At 60.8% G+C, this 18810-nt stretch overlaps 1 protein-coding gene across 1 annotated transcript; it reads right to left on the bottom strand.

The window, feature by feature from the left end:
• Positions 1-1723: 1723 nt before the first annotated feature.
• Positions 1724-13543, bottom strand: ALOX12B (arachidonate 12-lipoxygenase, 12R type). The gene is made up of 15 exons (XM_039231451.1): positions 13339-13543; positions 11633-11837; positions 8012-8093; positions 7808-7894; positions 7548-7670; positions 7257-7360; positions 6793-6965; positions 6454-6597; positions 5186-5389; positions 4881-4967; positions 4453-4622; positions 4110-4231; positions 2623-2723; positions 2286-2456; positions 1724-1964 (listed from the first exon to the last, which is right to left on the bottom strand). Exons 1-15 carry the CDS (start codon positions 13483-13485, stop codon positions 1785-1787), a joined length of 2100 nt encoding a protein of 699 aa, XP_039087382.1. The 5' UTR covers positions 13486-13543; the 3' UTR covers positions 1724-1784.
• Between the last annotated feature and the right edge of the window lie 5267 nt (positions 13544-18810).

Genomic DNA, 18810 nt, shown 5'->3' with positions numbered 1-18810 from the left:
CTGTCTCAGGAGTCAGGAACACAGACGTCTACAGCATTTACAAGCAGCAAATGGCAAGGGCTGAGGGTGGGCAGGGACCCACCTCCTGTGTGGCCGGCGGAGAAGTCACCCGTGTCAATGGGGACAACGGGGACCCAGCTAGAGCTGTGACCAGATCCTGAGATTTTTCAAGAGGAACCAGACACCGCCTGATATTTACACGTTGGCCGCTGCTTCAACTTGAGATGGGAACATTGGCAAGCAATCCAAACACACCTGCAAACCCCTGGGGCTCCCGGGTCCTAGACTGGCGCCCCCTGGTGGTGATGGAGGCCCCCAGGGCTGAAGGCGAGCCCCGCAGTTCATGCGCATTTTCCTTCTCTGGCCTCACTTTCCTCCCCCTTGGGGCAGCCGACCTTGACTCTCAGCTCTTTTCTCTCCACCCCACCCCCAGGTACACGTTCCTTTTGGCCTGGGGAGCACCATGATCCCCCTCAGGTGCTCAGAGAAGCCAATGCCAAACCCGGGGCGGGGGGTAAGCGGGGTCACGGGAAAGAACGGGCCTAACGGGCACCGGCGACTCCGTGCTTACCAAGTTTGGGGGGGGTCCGTTCGAATTCAGTGCGGGGATGCCTGATGTTGCCCCCACCATGCAGTTCCCCACCCCCACCCCCTACCACCAAAGGCCGGACAAGGCTTGACAGACTCACTCCCTGAGGTCACTTCCACATGCTGGGCCCATGTGCACCTCTGGGGTCTCAGCAATGAGACTCTAAGCAAGACCCAGGGTGGGGGCAAGAAAGGGGCAGTTCTCAGGTTCCAGAAGAGTGGGTGGGGGTGGGGAAGGGATCCTGGGGACAATGGGCTGCTGGGAGGGAGCACTCAGCAGGCTGGGCTCCTCAGTGGCCAGAGCCTGGAATGATTTAGTGTCTTACGGAATCCTAGTAGGTGGAGCTTAGGGCCGGCTGGCCTGGGCGGGGGGCTGGGCTTAGGGTCGTCTTTTGCCTGGGTAGATGGATAATTTATTTTTTAATTTTTTTTTCTGTTTATTTTTGAGAGAGAGAGAGGCAGAGAGACGGACACACACACACACACACAGAATCCGAAGCAGGCTCTAGGCTCCGAGCTGTCAGCACAGAGCCCCATGCAGGGCTCGAACTCACTCACGAACCATGAGCTCATGACCTGAGCCAAAGTCAGATGCTAAACCGCCTGAGCCACCCAGGCGCCCCTGATAATTTATGTTTCAAGTTGGACTAGTGTTGGGGGGGGGGTCTGTCTGCCTACGTGGGCGGGACGCAGGTGGCATTCTGTCCTTGGGTAGGTTTTCTGGTGAACTGGGGCCCTCAGCGGTCTGGGTCCCCAGGTAGGGGACCAGAATCACTCCGGGTTGACAGGGCAGGGGTATCGGCCGGGGTACAGGGATCCCAGCCTGCCCTCCCTCTGCCGTCCCCAGGAGCACCTTGTCACCTCCCAGGACTTCACCGAGGAGCCAGGGTGGTGGGGACATCACTGTCTTCCAGAGCCTCCTGGCCTGGATCTCACGGGACACGGGGTGGGGGGGGAGGGGGGCGGGGGCAGATGAGGGGCCCGGCGCCGCCCTGAACCTGCCCGGACCCCGCAGCGGTGAACGGCATCGCCGTGGAAGCGCCGCGACACCTCAGGCCGCACCCCCGCACCCCACAACCGGCCCCCGTGAATGGCCACACGCACTGCCAGACCCACGGCTGTTTGAAGTGACTTTTTCTTTTTTTTTTTGAAAACAGGTGCAGGCGAGGCGAGGCGAGGCGAGGCGGGAGCGCGTCCTAGATGGAAATGCTGTTCTCTATCAGCACCGGGTCCAGGTAGTAGTAGGGGACCGGGAGGCCCTTGTTGCGCTGGCGGATGTTGTGCGAGATCTGGGCCAGGCGCTGGCGGAGGGTCTCCATGCTCCTCCGCGGGGCCTCCTCCACGAAGTGGATGTCGGGGAAGTGGCCCAGGGGCCGCTGCGGACACGCAACCGGGCAGCTGCGACCAGCCGCCCCCCCCTCCGCCCTTTGCCCTTGGCAGCCTCTCTCCTGCTCCCCTCCCCCACCCAGGGCACCCCCCCCAGCCCCCAGCCCTCTGCCCGCCCTCGGGAGTAACCCCCCCCGCCGCCCCCGCCCCGCCCTCGGCAGCCTCTCTCCCGCTCCCCTCCCCCACCCACGGCACCCCCCCCCCTCCCCCAGCCCTCTGCCCGCCCTCGGAGTAACCCCACCCCCNCCCCCAGCCCTCTGCCCGCCCTCGGAGTAACCCCACCCCCGCCGCCCCCCACGGCCCCAGGGCACCTTGTCGTCGGGCTCCCGGCTGAGGGTCCAGAGCACCAGCAAGGTGATGCATGTGGTCTTCACGTCGGGTAACGTGTCCATGTAGATCTCGCGAGTGGTGAGCCCCTTGGCCTGCATGGGGGGGTTCCTCATGGACGATGGGAAGTTGGGCATCCAGGCCGTGTACTCCAGCTGCAGGCGGGGCAGAGGAGGGGGTCTGGGTCTGAGGGCACCCCCGGGGACTCTGGGGGTTTAAATGAGCTAGGGATGGAAGCTGGGACTCGGGATTGGGGGGGGGGGCGGCGACTGGGGATGACGGCTGAGGTTGGGGCTGGGGCCGGGCCGGGGCGCCAGGTACCTGCCCCGTGTTGACGGCCGCGTGCTTGGCGGAGCAGGTGTAGATGACGATGGTGACGTAGCGGATGAGCTCAGGTACGGTCCGCAGGCGCTGGGGGAAGCCTGAGCGGCGCGGAGAGGCCCCAGGCGTCAGTCCCGCCCGGTCCCGGATGGCCGGCAGAGGGCGCCAACGGGCCCGGCTCCCGCGGGTCCGGGCCCCCCTCGGAGCAGCCACCTCCCTGGGGCGCTCATCCCGCCCGCTTGGCCCTCCTGTGACCGCAACTCCAGCCCCTCCTCCCCTCCCGCCGCCCACCCACTCACCCACCCCCGTCCAGACCACAAGCCTGGGCAGGCGACCCCAGCTGGCCTTGACCACAGGTCCTCTGGAGCCGCTCCAGGCACCGGTCTGAGGTCGGACCCTCAGATCTTTCTCCCCGCTCCCTAAGTTGGGGGGTGGGGGGACTCTCTGGTCCCGGGACTCAGGAGGGGAAAGGCTTTGGAAGAATCCTGGCTTTCCTGCCCTGACTCAGCACAGCACCGCCCCCCCCCCCCCCCCCCCCCCCTCTCTCTTCTGAGCCTCTGCACCCACCCCAGATGGATTCCTCAGTAGCCCGGCTCTTGGTCTCACACCTAATGTAGCTGCCTGCTTCTCTTACGTCTTACCCGCCCCCCACCCCTGCTCCTGCTCTCTCTCTCTCTCTCAAAATAAACTTAAAAAAATAAAAATAAAAGTAAAAAACCTGATCTTGCAGACGCCTCTCTGGCTCCCTCTAGTGCTCAGGGTAATTCCAGCCTCCTGAACCAGGCCAGGCGGCCGCCCCTGCTGGCGGCTTCAGCCCCAGCTCAGCCCCGCAGACAGCCCGGCCAGCCCCCCGCCCGCAGACCAGTGGCCGGGACCTCCGAGCTCCCAGAGCTCCCCCTGCACACTCTGGCGCCCACCCGCAGCTCTTCAGCCCCACCCCTCACCCCTGCCGGCTAGCCTCCCCGTTCTGCAGCTCCCAGCTGGATGTTAGCCCGGATGTTGCATCGAAGCTAGACTCAGCTCGCTCCTCCTCCCCTCCTCTCCCTCTCTCCCTCCTCCACCCTTCCTCAAGCCGAACTAGGTGCCTCCGCGCCCGCAAGAGTCCTGAGACAGCATAGCCGCCCCTTTACTTGAGTGGACGCCCCCACCCGGAGACTGTGACCTCACCTTCACCTCTGATCCCCTTCGCCTCCTAGTAACCAGCACAACGTTGTCACATCACAGATGCGGGGCGATACCCACGTGCTGACCTTGGGAGGCCTCTTCCCGCCCTCCTGACCGTCGGCGCCTCCCCTTTCCTGTTTGAGCTGCATATCTCAGTCCACAGAGACCACCTTGCCCCACAGCCCCTGAGTCCACACATGGACCAATGGGCGGCCGCGTTTTCTTCCCCAGCCTCTCCGAGACTTGACCCCTCGACCCCCAACAAGACTAGGGGCCCCCCCAGCCGCCCCGCCCCCCCAGCTGCCCCGCCCCCAGGCCCCTACCTGAGCTCTCACGCCCTAGCAGGCACTGCTTGAATATCTCCTGCACCCAGGACTGCAGTTCTGGGTCACCCTCCACGGCTGCGTCACAGGGGTAATAGTAGGTGATGACCTCTGTCACATACCTGATGGGGGGGGGAGAAGGGCCTCAGTGTGGATCCTCCCCCTGCCCTCCCCACTCTTCTTTCCTCCCCCAGCGTGCCCCGGGCCTGGGGGCGGGCACGTGCAGAGAAGCCAACACAGCATCCCACCCAGGTTCGGGTCAAGCCCTTAAAAGCCCCCCATGCCTGCCCTGGCCTCCGAGGGCGTCTGCCCCAAGTGCCACCCACCGCCGACCCGGCCTCACCTCTCCAGCGCGTCCCACACCGCCAGGGAGTCGTCTCGGTAATAATACCCCGGCAGGTCCTGGACCCCGCGCTCCACAAAGTCGTTGGGGAGGTAGAGGCTCTCGTAGGTGGTCTCTGACAGAGCCCGCACCATCACCTCCGCGAAGCCTTCCAGGCCCAGGGACATGCCCTGTCAGGGAGGAGGCGACGCTGAGGCCCGCAGGGTCCCCCCGCCAACCCCGCAGCCTGGTGACGTCCCTCCACCCCGCACCCCGTGGATTCCCGCGCTCCGGGCGGGCTCCCCCCTCTGCATCCCCGTAAACCGGTCCCCCCCAGGCCGTGCCCCCTCCCAATCTAAAGACAAGTGGGAAGTCCAGCTTTTCGTCCCCCCGCAAAGGCCGGCAGGGCAGCGGATGCCTCGCTGGGGGTGGGGGTGGGGGTGTCTTACCCTGGCAGACAGCCCCCCCTCGTTGAGGAGGAGGGCGCGCCCGATGCTGTTGATCTGGATGGTGTAGCGGGTGTGGGGGACCAGGAGCTACCGGGGAAAGCCAAGGGGAGGGGACCGCGGTTACCCCCCCCAGAGCACCGCGGCACCCCCTTCCCTGTGCCGCACTACAGCCTCTGACTTTGGGAAGTCTCCACCCCGAGCCCTCTCTCGGGGGGTCCCCGGCGGCCTCCCCAAGTCTCAGTGGCGTCCCTCTCCATGCAGAGCGAGCAGGGGCCCCTCCGAGGCCCCCAAGGCCACGGCCGTACCTTGTAGAGAGGGTGACACATGGGTAGCTGCCTCAGCATGGCCAGGCAGAAGGCCTCGGCGATGAGGTGCGTCTCCAGCAGGTGCGAGATGGCCTCGTGGCAGTAGAACTCGGCGTAGCGCACCCACGTCTTGGCCAGCAGCCAGTCCCACTCGGAGTCACTCGGCAGGAAGATGGGGCTGTCGGGCCCCGGGGTCTGGCTGAGCTGGGGACAGGCAAGGAGGGAGCGTTAAGTGAGGGCAGACACACACACACACACACACACACACACACACGGGCCCGCCACTCCGTACACTCCACCCCCTCTGGTCCCCGGACCACACCAGGGCCCTTCCCCCCGCCCCACATTTGCTCCCGCTGTCCCCTCTGCCTGCAACGCCTTCCCCCACTCCCTCTCTCTAGTTGGCAGCTCCCACTCATTCCTTAAGAAGCCGCTCAAGGGGCGCCTGGGGGCTCAGTCGGTTAAGCATCCGACTCTTGATTTCAGCTCCAGGCTTGATCTCGCGGTTCGCGAGTTCGAGCCCCGGGTCAGGCTCTGCGCTGGCAGATTTTTCTCTCTCTCTCTCCCTCCTTCTCTCTGTTCCTCCCCTGCTTGTGCTCTTTCTCTCTCTCTCTCTCTCTCTCAAAATAAATAAACTCAAAAAGAAGAAGGAGAAGAAGAAGAAGAAGAAGCAGCTCACAAGTTGACTGAGAAGACTCTTATTTCAACCCCAAGGCCGCCCCGTTCAGCTGTAGGAGTTGTGCACTGCACAAGGGTACCCAACCCCCTGGGGCAGAGGAAGTCACTGAAATCTAGCCTATGCTGTTCTACTAATGAGTCAGGAACATCAGGGCTTGGCTGACCCCCTCCCCCGAGGGGTGCCTTTTTCTAATTTGGATATGATGCTGGTGGAGACCCCTGGGAACATAGGACCTCACTTCCCTTTCCTGCCAGGAACACTGATTGGCTCCGTGTTTCCAGCAGAGGGCTGGCCCACAGCAGGTGTTGCTTTATCGAGTAAATGAATGACTGGACCCAAAGAGACAAGCTTGAGCCACCAATCATGTTCCCGTCTGGTCACCTCTGTGCACATGCGCACCCAGGATGCAGCACTCAGTGCACGGGGACTTGCACACAAGTACACGCTCAGAGAGCCGAGTTCTTACACAGGCCTACGAGCAGCGCGTGGTATTGTAGGGACGCCTCGGCCCAAGGCACACGCAGGGCCACACAGCAGGCCCTGGGGTTGACCACCCTGCCCACAGCGCCCCCGCCTGCCCCGCGGGCACCTGGATGGCGATTGGCATCATGTTTCCGTCCGGGCCAAAGTGCAGCAGGCAGAGGGGAGCGCAGTGATGCTGCTTCCTCCCGTGGAGCTCAATGCTGGGGATGCCTTCCAGGATGCGGTAGTCGGCCAGGTAAATGTTCCCCTTCTGGAAGGGGCCGGAAGGGGAGGGCGGGTGGGCACCGTGCGGGAACCTGGGACCCACGCCCGGGGTGCGGAGGGCCCGGGGCCCCCAAGAGCAGGGACTGGCCAGAGACCCGAGTGGGGAACACGGGAGCCGATGGCACTCTGGGCGGTGGGGAGAGTGGGGGAGCCCAGGGGTCTCCTCCGGATTGGGCCTCACCTCCAGTTCCGCTTGCAGGCACGTCCCCTCGCCCAGGAACGGGGCCACCATGTCGTCTGTGACGGGGAACTTGTCTGGGATCCGCGTGCAGCGGCGCAGCAGCCCTGGGTTGATGCCGTTGAGGTACTGGTACCCGAAGAAGCTGTCTTCTGCCCAGTGCTCGGCCACGTACTCTGGGGAGGGAGGGGCGGCGAGGGCGTCACGACGCGGCCCGGCCCCCCTCAGGGACAGTGAGGCATGGTGCTGAGGCCCTGGACAGAGGAAGACCACCGACCCCGGGAAGCCCCCAGCCTCCGTTGGAGCCGGGGAGGGGGCGCCCAGGGCTGCATTTTCCGTGACGCCGCCAGAGGGCGCTCCCGCCCCGCTGGTCCCTTCGTTCCCGGGTCCCCCCGCCCTCCGCGTCCGCGGCCCCTCCCCCAAAGGCCGCCGCGCCCCCTGGGTTCGGTTCGCGATGCCCCGCATACCGGAGATGATCGACTTGTTGGAGGGGAAAATTTTCTTGATGTCCTTCAGCCTCTTCCACGAATGCTTGCAGTCCACCAGGCCGCGGAGTTTGAAGCCAAGCGCCCTAGGGACGGGGTTCGAGGGGGAGACGCTCAGAGGCGGCCGCCAGCACCCCGAGGGGGGCGGGGGGGCGGGGGCGGGGCACCACCTCCCGGGGTGGCCCGCCCGCCCGCAGGGCCGTCCCGAGCCCGCGGTGACCGGTGACCGCAGGCGCAGAGCGGGGACAGGGACCCTCCCCCGCGCACACTCACATGGGCCCCAGACGGAAGAAGAATGAGGCCGTCTTGACGAACGAGTAGCGGAGGTTTGAGTTCAGGAACTTGGTGGCCTTGATGTTGATGAGAATCGGGAAGCCGGGGATATAGCCGTTCCACCTGTGGGAGAGAGAGCGCTGCTGGGGCCGGGCACCTGCGGGGGCCCTGGGGTGGGGGGTGGGGGGTGGGGGGGCGCGGAGGGGGCGGAGCCCAGGCGTGAGCCAAGGCCGGGCCCCAGGGCAGCCTCGGGTCCTCACTCGGGCCGGTTGGGGTTTCTCCGGGCGGGTGGGCGGTAGCTGGGGATGTGCACGTAGTTGGGCAGGCCAGGAACGAAGACCCTCCAGCTGCAGAGAGAAGCCGAGACGGTGGGCCCTGATGCGCATGCACCAAGCCGGGACCGCAGGCCAAGCCACGACCCCCCACCCCCTGCCGCCCAGCAGCCCCTGCCGCCCTCTCCTCACTGGTAGAAGTCCTGCTTGGCTCTGATCTCCTCCCGTCGGTGCTCCAGAAGGATCGGCAGCGTGTCGTCTGCAGTCGTCTTTCCTGCAGGGAGAGGGAAGGGGAGGCTCAAGGTCTGACCCCTGCCCAGGTCGAGGATCAGAACTCAGCTGCTCTAGACGGGCTCTGGGGGCCCGCAGACCAGGATGGGGAAGGTTTACCCAGGGAGAGGGGGCGCGTCTCCTCCCAAAAACTCAGACTAAAGGATCAAGGACCACCCTGCACCCTCTCTCTCTACCTTGAAGCTGGGCCTGCTGCTTCAAGGTGGCCCGTTTTCTGGACCCACTAAAACTCTATTAAAGAACAGTTATTTAGCGCTTACTAGGTACCAGACACTTGGTAAACACTTACACTTTACTTCCATTAATAATTTAATCCAGGGGCATGTGGGTGGCTCAGTTGGTTAAGCGTCCACTTCTAATCTGGGCTCAGGTCATGATCTCACGGTTTGTGAGTTCAAGCCCCGGTGCCCAGCTCTGCACTGACAGCACAGAGCCTGCTTAGGATCCCCACCCCCCTCCCACTTCTGCCCCTCATTTGCTCTTCATGTCTCTCTCTCTCAAAATAAATTAACTTTAAAAAATAATAATAATCTTGGGGCGCCTGGGTGGCTCAGTTGGTTGAGCATCCGACTTTGCCTCAGGTCATGATCTCACGGTTCGTGGGTTCGAGCCCCCGGGTCGGGCTCTGTGCTGACAGGTCAGAACCTGGAGCCCACTTTGGATTCTTTGTCTCCCTCTCTCTCTAACCCTCCCCTGCTCACACTGCCTCTCTCTCTCTCTCTCTCTCTCTCTCTCTCAGAAAGAAATAAAACATTAAAAAAAATTTTTTAATAATAATCTAATCCACACGGGAGCAACCTTAGAAGGCAGGTGACTATTTTTATAGGCCGGAGAGCCAGTTTCCACGATTCCAAAGTCTCAGACTATTCCAAATAGAATATTCTATTCCAAAGAATAGAAATCTACTTGCTCTTTTCCACACGTTAGGCACAAATACTGGGTGGGCAAAACGTGAGGCTATACACAGTCTTTACTGAACTCACTTGGTGTAACTACTCATAGTTTTTGCTGCAGAAATATTCGTAATGTTTGACTGGGGGTGCGCTGATGGATGGAGGACATAATGTATGGAGTGTGTGAATGGAATATATCGATACAGATGTATATGTGCACACGGATTCTAAATGAAATCTGAATTTCAAAACACCCAGGCCCCCAAAGTTTCAGCTAAGGGACCAGATCGGGGTGCTCGTTTTACAAGGAGAAAAGTCAATGTTACAGAGAGAGAAACCCATCAGCTGGGCTCTGAAAGAGGCAGTCAGCTCCTGGCCCCTCACCCACCATCGCTAACAACCACCAAGGCTTTAAGGCTTTTTAAAACTCCTTTCAGGGACGCCTGGGTGGCTCATTTGGTTGAACAGCTGACTTTGGCTCAGGTCAAGATCTCACAGTTTGTGAGTTCGAGTCCCTTCGGAACCTCTGTCCCACTCTCCCTGCCTCTCCCCTGCTTGCTCTCGCTCTCTCTCAAAAAAATAAATAAACAGGGGCGCCTGGGTGGCTTAGTCGGTTAAGCGTCCGACTTTCGCTTAGGTCATGATCTCGCGGTTCGTGGGTTTGAGCCCCGCGTCGNGCTGACTTTGGCTCAGGTCAAGATCTCACAGTTTGTGAGTTCGAGTCCCTTCGGAACCTCTGTCCCACTCTCCCTGCCTCTCCCCTGCTTGCTCTCGCTCTCTCTCAAAAAAATAAATAAACAGGGGCGCCTGGGTGGCTTAGTCGGTTAAGCGTCCGACTTTCGCTTAGGTCATGATCTCGCGGTTCGTGGGTTTGAGCCCCGCGTCGCGCTCTGTGCTGACTGCCAGCTCAGAGCCTGGAGCCTGTTTCTGAGTCTGTGACTCCCTCTCTCTCTGACCCTCCCCTGCTCACGCTGTCTCTCTCTTTCTCCTATAAATAAAAACAAAAATAATAAATAAATAAACAATACATAAATAAGTTTCCTTTTAGAGGCTAGGTCACTGGATTCGCATGTCAACCCCATGAAGTCAGTACTGCTGTTAGCCCCATTTTACAGAGGGGGACACTGAGGCTTAGAAGAGATCCGAAGTATACACAGATGTCCAGCTAGTAAGTGGAGGAGCTGAGATCCGAACCCAGGCCTGTCTTTGCCCGGCGTCCCAGCAGGAAGTCCCAGGCTGGCACGTGCCTATGTGGCAGCCGGGTCGTTTTCCCGTGAGGCCCCCTTCACCGCCCTCTCCTTCCTCGGTCTCCCTCAGCCCGTGTTGTGTTCTGGGCGAACAGCGTCCAACCCGGAGACCCAGGTCAGCTTCATCCCCGGGGTGGGGGCCGTGCGCCTGCAAGGGCCCAGCCCGTGACTCAGGCCTCCCTGCCCCGCTTTACAGGCCGCTGCCCCGCCCGGCCCCATTCCTGCCCGGCCGCCCAGCCCCTGCCCTTCCCCTGCGCCCATGCGCTCAGACCTGGGGCCACGCGGAGGTGCTCCCGCCTCCCCGGTGAGACCCTCCCCCGGGCCTGCGTCTCCCTGCCCCCGCCTCCTTCCCCAGCTCCGGCTCTGTTCGCCTGCTCCGGGGGACACGAGAGACGAGGAGGGTGATCAGCTGCTGGTGCGGTGGAGCCCCAAGTTCCCGCCGGACCCCCACATCTGTGCTCTGCCCTCCTGTCCACCGGGAGGGAGGCTAACCGGAAGCTGGACGGTGGGGCCAAGATGACAAAAGAAGACAAGCGTGCAGCCCCCACGTAGTGGCCACATATTAGGAAGCAGAGCCACGGCCACCAGACAAGGGCAGTGGCCGGGGGCAGACGCGAGGAGCTCAGACGCCCCCTGTCCCTCTCCCAGGGGAGCAACCGAGCGCCTGGGCGGCCTTGACCAGGCACCAGGGAGAAGCCAGCCAGCCCGCCACCGGGAAGGGCCTCGTGCTGGGCCGTGATGGGGCCTTGCTGCATGAAGGGGGACCTTCCGGAGCAGCACTGAGCCCTGTTAGGGATATACGGTGGCCTGCTGGGGCGGTGGGGAGCCCTTTGGGGCAATAGAACATCCCCTCAAGTCTACAAAATGCTCGGACACACGCCCAGGGCCCCCATAACAAGGTTCGGACCCTCACGCTCTATCTTATGGAGACCCGATGAGCTAACGCGCCTTCCAAACAGAACAGGCAGCAGCGGGGACGACGGGGCCTCCCTATCGGTGACGAGGCGCCTGCTGCAGGAACAGACCTCGCTGGGGTAACGGGGATCTTTCTGGAGCAGCAGGACATGCCGTTGGGCATAGACGGGGCCCCCGAGGCCTATGCTCAGGGCACCCGGGACCTCCGTACAGTGGCAGGAGTCAGGGGCGGGATTGCAGGGGGAGCTAGTGGAGAGCACGCTTGTCTTTAGCCCGGACCTGGGGTCCTGAGACGCTGAGGGTGGCCCCAGCCTCCGACCTGTCTCCCTGCAGAGGCTGCAGCCCTGAGCCGGGCCCACAGTGACCGAGGGTGACGCGTGAGAGCGTCAGGTGTTCCCAGGAGTCCCTGTGGGGGCCCGGCAGGTGACAGGCAGGTGGGAAGCAGGGGTGGGGTGCCGAGGGCTTGCCTGTGGCCTCCCTGAGTGCCAGGGTCTCGTAGCCATCCATCCACTGGTAGGCGGGGAAGTGGTAGACGCGGCCGCCGGGCGCACAGATCTGCACATAGTTACAGTACCAGGAGTTTTTGGGCAAGAAGGAGTGGCGCTCCTTGTGTAGACGGATGATGATGAGCTCCCCCAGGTCCTGCTGGCACCGGACGGTGTATTCATCCACCTGGCGGAGCACACGGCTGGGTGAGCAGGCGGGACGAGGCCCAGGCTCCGCTCCGGTGAGGGGGCCCCTGCTGACCTCGCTGGGCTGGGATGACTTGATCTTGACCTGGGTCCTCCTCCCCACTCCCAGTTGGCTGTCACCTGCTGGGCCCATGTACCCAGGGCTGAACAGGAAGGATCCCCCCCCTCCATTCACAGCCACCCTCCGCAGCTGCACCTCCCACCCCTCCTCGGCCACCTGAGGCTGCAGGAGGCCACACGGCTCCCCGGGGGGTGACTACAAAGGGGCCCAGGTGGGGTCCAGGGCCCCCCAGATCTCCTACAGGCTTAGTGGGCAAGCCGGTCCCGCCAGCCCCCTTTTCTCCTGCTTGTGGATGAAGATATGGAGATACAGAAGTGGCCACATAGACACAGTGACCAGTTAGGAGGTGTAGCAGCGGGTGGCTGGACCTGACTCAGAATCAGGGCTGAGGGTCCAGCAAAGGGAGCCTTCCGTCACGGAAGCCGGGCCCCGCTGGACAGGCTGGTCTGATGCCATTGTCAGTCACAGAGAATCCAACGTGCATTTAAGCCAGTAATGATGCAACGTACTTTAGGAAGGGTAAGGGTGGGAGGGAGAGGGATGAGGGAGGGGAGACAGGCCAGGGGGAGAGGGGAGGGAGGGGGAGGGGCCATGGGGAGGGGTGAGGGAGGGGAGACAGGCCAGGGGGAGGGATGGGGGGGAGACAGGCCATGGGGAGGGACGAGGGAGGGGGAGAGGCCATGGGGAGGGATGAGGGAGAGGGAGAGGCCATGGGGAAGGATGAGGAAGGGGGAGGGGCCATGGGGAAGGATGAGGAAGGGGGAGGGGCCATGAGGAGGGATGAGATATGGGGGGAGGGGCCATGGGGAGGGGAGAGGAGAAATGACCACACTGGGGCGGGGGATGACAGACAGGGGTGAGGCAGGGTGGCCCAGAGAGCAGACGCTGGAACCAGGTGGGGGGGGGGGGCGTCTGGAGCTGCCCTTGGAGCCACTGCTCTCAGAGCCCCCCCAGCCATGTCTCCCCACAGCTGTCTCCCTCCCCTGCACACTTCCACCCCTGCTCATGCTCCCCAGGCACACCCACACTCACACTGTGCACACACTCACACAGAACACTCTCACACTCACGCCACACTCATACACACTCATTCACATACTCACAGACACAAATGTACACTCCACCACACAATCATATACCACACACATATACACACTCCACCACACACACCACATACGCACTCAGACATACACCTCATACGCACATTGTGCACACACACACTCACACCGCACACACATCCCACACATGCATACACACACTCAACAGCACGCACATATACACAAACACCACAATTCATACACACACATCGCCGACAAAACACACAGGTCACACACACGCGTACACACTCCACACACACAGACACATGTACATGTACACACACTCACACACACTCACAAACCACACGCATGCATGGACTCACCGCCCCAGTTGCAAAGTCTCTCCCAAAATGGTTCAGCAGCTGCTTGTGGCTCTCTCCTTGGGTCCCCACCATGGTCAGCGAGATGGAGTCCACCGTTCCCGACAAGAAGTCGGTACCTGTGGCCACCTTGACTTTGTAGGTGGCCATGGCTACTCCTCAGGAGGCGGGAGGGGGGGCTCGAGTCCAGACGCCGTCGGGGGCGCCGCACAGGGGCCCAGGCCGGGCAGGGGAAGCCACACGGGGAGACGTGGACGGGGCCAGCCTCCTCAGAGGGAGAGATGAGGCAAGGACGTCTGACCCCCCAGGCAGCCTGGAGCCCAGATCTCCCAGATCTGCGGGCTGCGAGCCGGGCAGGCAGGGGTGGGGCTGGCTGGCGGGTGAGCAGGCGTCTGGGCTGCTGGCAGTGGCCTTCGGAGCCAGCAGGGAGGAGCAGCTGGCTGGGCGCTGGGCCTGCTTCTGAGAGGGCGGACGGAAGATCCCTGAATGAAGGAGGCTTCAGGGCGGGGGGGGCCAGTCCAGCCTGAGCCAGGGCCCCAGGGAAGTGAGGGACAGGGCTGGGCGGGGCCCCCAGATCTCTATCAGCCTAATAAGCACCTTCCTTCTGCCCGCCCCATGGGCTGCAGCACTAGACACCCCTGCTAAGCAGACCCACGGGCAGCGGGGTGACCGGCATTGGTTCTGGGGCCCCCAGTGGGTGGGAGCGAGGGTACAGAGCCCGACACAAACTCCCGTCCAACGCCTGCTGCCTGGCCATTCCTCCCCGGGCCGAGGGGCAGGCTGTGGCCACAGCGGGCAAAGATAGCTCACCTTCCTGCTCCAGCGCCCTTGAGCAGAAGGGTGGCAGGTGGTGACCTGACCTCGGGATGCTAGGGCGCAGAGAGGCTCCAGGGAGGGGTGATCAGGGAGGGAGAGAGGGTGTCTGTCTCTTCCTGCAGGGCCAGGATCAGCTGAGGAGGGGGCGTGGGGGGCGCACACACAACTAGATGACAGTTGGAGCAAAACTGGGGGCACAAGACATACGCTAAGGGGTTGTCGTGTAATCTGTAGTTTCATCATCACGGAATCCTACACCGCAATTTATTTATTTATTTTTTAATTTTCTAAATCTTTATTTATTTTTGAAAGAGAGAGACAGTTGAGCAGGGGAGGGTCAAAGAGAGAGGGAGACATAGAATCTGAATCAGGCTCCAGGCTCCGAGCTGTCAGCACAGAGCCCTACGCGGGGCTCGAACCCACGAACCTTGAGATCATGACCTGAGCTGCAGTCGGCCACTTAACCGACTGAGCCACCCAGGCGCCCCTACACCACAATTTAAAACAAGCAATCAAACAAACCAACAAACCACAGTGTGGCTGAATCCGACAAAGATTGAGTGAAAGACGCCACACGTAAAAGGGTACATGTTGTATCATTCCATTCATAGGAAACTTGAGGACGGACAAAACCATGCAACTGTCTTTTTTTTTTTTTTTAATTTTTAATGTTTTATTTATTTTTTCGAGAGAGAGACAGAGCACGAGCTGGGGAAGGGGCAGATGGGGGGTGGTGGTGGGGGGAGACACAGAATCCGAAGCAGGCTCCAGGCTCGAAGCTGTCAGCACAGAGCCCAATGCAGGGCTCGAACCCACGAACTGCGAGATCATAACCTGAGCTGAGATCAAGAGTCGGACACTTAGCCAACTGAGGCCCACAGATGCTCCTCTTTAATTTTATAAAGTACTCATCCTTGCCTCCCCCACCTCAATCCCCCCCCACACACAAAAAATCCCCCATGAAGCTGAGGAGAGGATTGGAATCAAGGTTGTGCTCCAAGAAACTTGGGTTTGTCTGGAAGCAAATCATTCCTTCTTGCCTTCAGGAGATGTTTCTGGATGTTTCTGGAGCACACAGAGCTCCAGGCACCGTTCTAGGTGTGCAGATGCACCGAAGAAGCGAAATACTCACAGAGCTTCCTGAAGCCGGAAGAGAAGGAAACAATCATTTGTCTGATTGGACAGGAAGTGCTCTGCAGAAAATCCAGAGCGGGAAGGGAGGTGGGGTTGGGGGCTAGTGTCCCATAGAATCGCAGACGCAAGAGGCACGCAGACTGGGGGGCGGGGAGGGGCATGACAGAGCTGAGTGTAGAGAGGTGTGGGGACCGCCGTTAGATTATGAGAGAGGGTGGGAGAGTGAGGGGAGGGTCACACTCCCATCCACCCTGCCCAGACCTGCCTTCTATCTTTCTGCCCTTAGGGACAGCTCGTGCCAGCCAGGAAGCACCATCTCAGATGCCCTCTGAACGGTCATCCTTCCTCACCGCCGAGGGAAGGTCACACAGCGCCCTGGGGGCCAAGGTAGGGCCAAAGCGGGCTGGGATTCTGAGATGGAGAGAAGATTCCAGAAGGTTCTGGATTGGGTGAGGAATGGGATGAAGTTGGAGTTTAGGAGTGAAATGACCTTTGTTTTTTGTTTGTTTGTTTGTTTGTTTGTTTTTATTTCTAGGAGAGAGAGAGAGAGACAGCGTGAGCAGGGGAGGGTCAGAGAGAGAGGGAGACACAGACTCTGAAATAGGCTCCAGGCTCTGAGCTGGCAGTCAGCACAGAGCCCGATGCGGGGCTTGAACCCACGAACCACGAGATCATGACCCAAGCGAAAATCGGACGCTTAACCGACTAAGCCACCCAGGCGCCCCAAGAGTGAAATGACCTTTGTAAGACCCAGCTGTGCTCAGGTCACCCGCACCCCGTCCAACCCCAGCTCAAGCCTGGCAGTGACTCCCTCCGGCCTTCTGGGTAGTGATGTAGTTCCCACGGCCTCATAGACCTCATTCCCCCGGGTCCCCTGTGCTCTCTTGTGTCTGGACTACGTGCCTTCCGGTCACCACCAGCAGATGCTAACGGAGCCCCTACTTTGTGCCCAGCAGGCACGATGTCAGGCCCTAGGCACACACTGTAAACAAAGCAAATTACTGCCCTTCCCCCTGGAGCTTACATTCTAGCAGAGGACACAGATAAATGCTGTGCGCTGACGAAGGAAATGAAATCTCATGCTACATAGTGACAAGCGTTGAAGAGAAAAAACAAAGCAGGGATGGACGTGATAAAATGCACGGGAGCAGGGGTGCCTGGGTGGCTCAGTCGGTTAAGTGTGCGGCTCTTGATTTCGGCTCAGGTCATGATCTCACGGTTGTGAGATGATCGAGCCCCGAGCGCTGAGCCCGCTTGGGATTCTCTCTCTCCCTCTCTGCCCCTCCCCTGCTCACTCCTATGCATAAGTGCGCTCTCTCTCTCTCAAAAATAAATAAATAAACATTTTTTAAAAAAGTATCAGGGATGGGGTACCTGGGTGGCTCAGTCGGTTAACCGTCCGACTTTGGCTCAGATTGTGATCCCGCACTCCGAGAGTTCGAGCCCCACATCTGCCTCTGTGCTGACAGTTCGGAGCCTGGAGCAGCCTGGAGCCTGCTTTGGAGTCTACGTCTCCATCTCTCTCTGCCCCTCTCCCACTCACACTCTATCTTTCTCTCCTAATAAATAAACATTTAAAAAATATATATTAAAAAATGTATAAGGAAGCAAACATTAGATACAGAGGGGCCAGGGAAGCACTCTTTGACAAGTGGACTTTTGAGTAAAGATAGGAAGGAAGTGAGGTCAGAACCCCCCCCCTTCCAACCACAGGGCCTTTGCACATGCTATCCCACTCTACCTCTTGGACCTGGTTAAGTTTCCTCTCCCTTCTGATCTTAACGTGATCATTGCTTCATCAGGGAAGGCTAAATGTAACTATTAATGGCTCTCAGGGTACCATAGCTAACATCTTTGATTGATGCCCATCTTCCCCTAGATTAGATTGTCATTTACATGGACTTTCTCCCCATCTCCTGGCACAGTACCTGGCACCTGGGTGACTCTTGAAACATGATTCTTTTTATTTTTTTAATGTTTATTTATTTTTGAGAGAGATAGAGAGCAAGCAGGGGAGGGGCAGAGAGAGAAGGACACAGAATCTCAAGCAGGCTCCATGCTGTCAGCACAGAGCCCGACGTGGGGCTTAGACTCACAAGCCGTGAGATCGTGACCTGAGCCGAAACCAAGAGTCAGATGCTCAACCCACTGAGCCACCCAGGCGCCCTGACACATGATTCTTAATAGTTCGATGGGCTGGTGATGACAAGGTGAGGGCTGGGAAGCGCATCCGTGGTGGGACAGGAATTGGTAAGACTCAGAGAGGAGAGCTGGACTGGGGTTAGCGTGAGGCATGGCGGGGAGGGGAGGGGGGAGGCGGGGAGAGGAACAGGGTAAGGGGATGGGGGCAGGAACGGGGAGAAGGCTGGCGGCAGTCGCGCCTGTGCTGAGTGGCTGGCAGTGCTGGCTCCTCTGCCTGGGCACAGGGCTGCCCTGGGCCGAGGACAGGAGCTGTCAGGCAGGTCAGGCCTGCCCTTCTGGGCTCCGCTCTGCCACCCAGATGACTCCTGGGTGGGGGGGGGGGCGGGAGGATCCTGATGGTGCCAATTTGTATCCTAAGATGCAAATTCCATGCGCTCTCCCAGCCTCCCACCCTGCAGCCGCACCTCTTTCCTCGAGACTGTGCCCCCAGGGGGCGGCTAATCTGGGTGAAGAGCAGGCGGGGCGGGGCAGCTTGCGGGAATCAGGGGTTTCCACGGTGGCTTTTCCAGGCCCCCCTGGGGCAGAGTCCAGGGCCGCAGCGGTGAGAGACCCGCCTTAACCTCCGAATCCAGCGGCAGAGAGAGTGGGGTGTGGGGAGCGGGACCAGGGCAGGGAGCTGTCGCGGGGAGCAGTGTCTGGGGGTCATCACAAACGGCGGCCCCCGAAGCTGCCTCCTCCAATTTCCGCTCAGCCGAGCCCCCTGTCCCCCCCAAAACACGCAGGAGCGGCGCCTCTGCGTTTGATCGGGGCCAGAGTCTCGAGTGGGGAATTAGATCTCTGAGGGAAACAGACGCAGATGAGGGCGGAGGGGATGCGAGCGTGGCTGGGGACACGGACGGGACAGGCGTGAGAACGCGGCCGGGCCGAAACATGGATGCGTGACGCTGGGTAGATGCTCGCCCGGCTGCCGAACTGGTTCTCCTGGGCCAGGGCTGGACCAGAGAGCAGGGGAGGCACCTGGGAGGGATGCGAGCTCGCTGGCTCGGCTCGCAACGGCCACCCACACAGGAAGCTGAGTCCTCGCTGCTGGGGGCCCCTCTGCTCACCCCGCCCCAGCCCTGCAAGGCAGGGAGCGAGCCTTGGGGCCCCACCCCCCAGGACACAGAAGGAAAAAAAAACCAAATGGGGTCACTTCCCTGCTTAAAACTCGCCAGAGCATAAGACGGTAGTGCCCTTAGAATCGAACCCGAGGACTTCCTGTGGGCTTGGGCACTGGGCGGGACCATCTTGCGCCCACCCCTTGTCACCTTATCTCAGCCACTTTGGCTTTGTCTCCAGTCCTCAAACACATGCCCTGAAGGGGCCTGGCACCTTCCCATCCTG

Source organism: Hyaena hyaena, unplaced genomic scaffold (genome assembly GCF_003009895.1).
Source record: "Hyaena hyaena isolate Hyena2069 unplaced genomic scaffold, ASM300989v1 scaffold_58, whole genome shotgun sequence".
In the NCBI taxonomy this organism is placed as follows: domain Eukaryota; kingdom Metazoa; phylum Chordata; class Mammalia; order Carnivora; family Hyaenidae; genus Hyaena; species Hyaena hyaena.
The sequence above is the reverse complement of the archived record's forward strand: the minus strand, read 5'-3'. Positions and strand labels throughout refer to the sequence as shown.

What these genes read in the sequence shown, in the direction of transcription:
- ALOX12B (XM_039231451.1), bottom strand. Translation starts at nt 13,485, where the DNA reads ATGGCCACCTACAAAGTCAAGGTGGCCACAGGTACCGACTTCTTGTCG. An exon ending in CGGCCGTCAACACGGGGCAG is followed by an intron (nt 2,457 to 2,622) that starts GTACCTGGCGCC and finishes CCCCGCCTGCAG; the next exon opens with CTGGAGTACACGGCCTGGAT. An exon ending in GCCGGGAGCCCGACGACAAG is followed by an intron (nt 1,965 to 2,285) that starts GTGCCCTGGGGC and finishes GCGTGTCCGCAG; the next exon opens with CGGCCCCTGGGCCACTTCCC.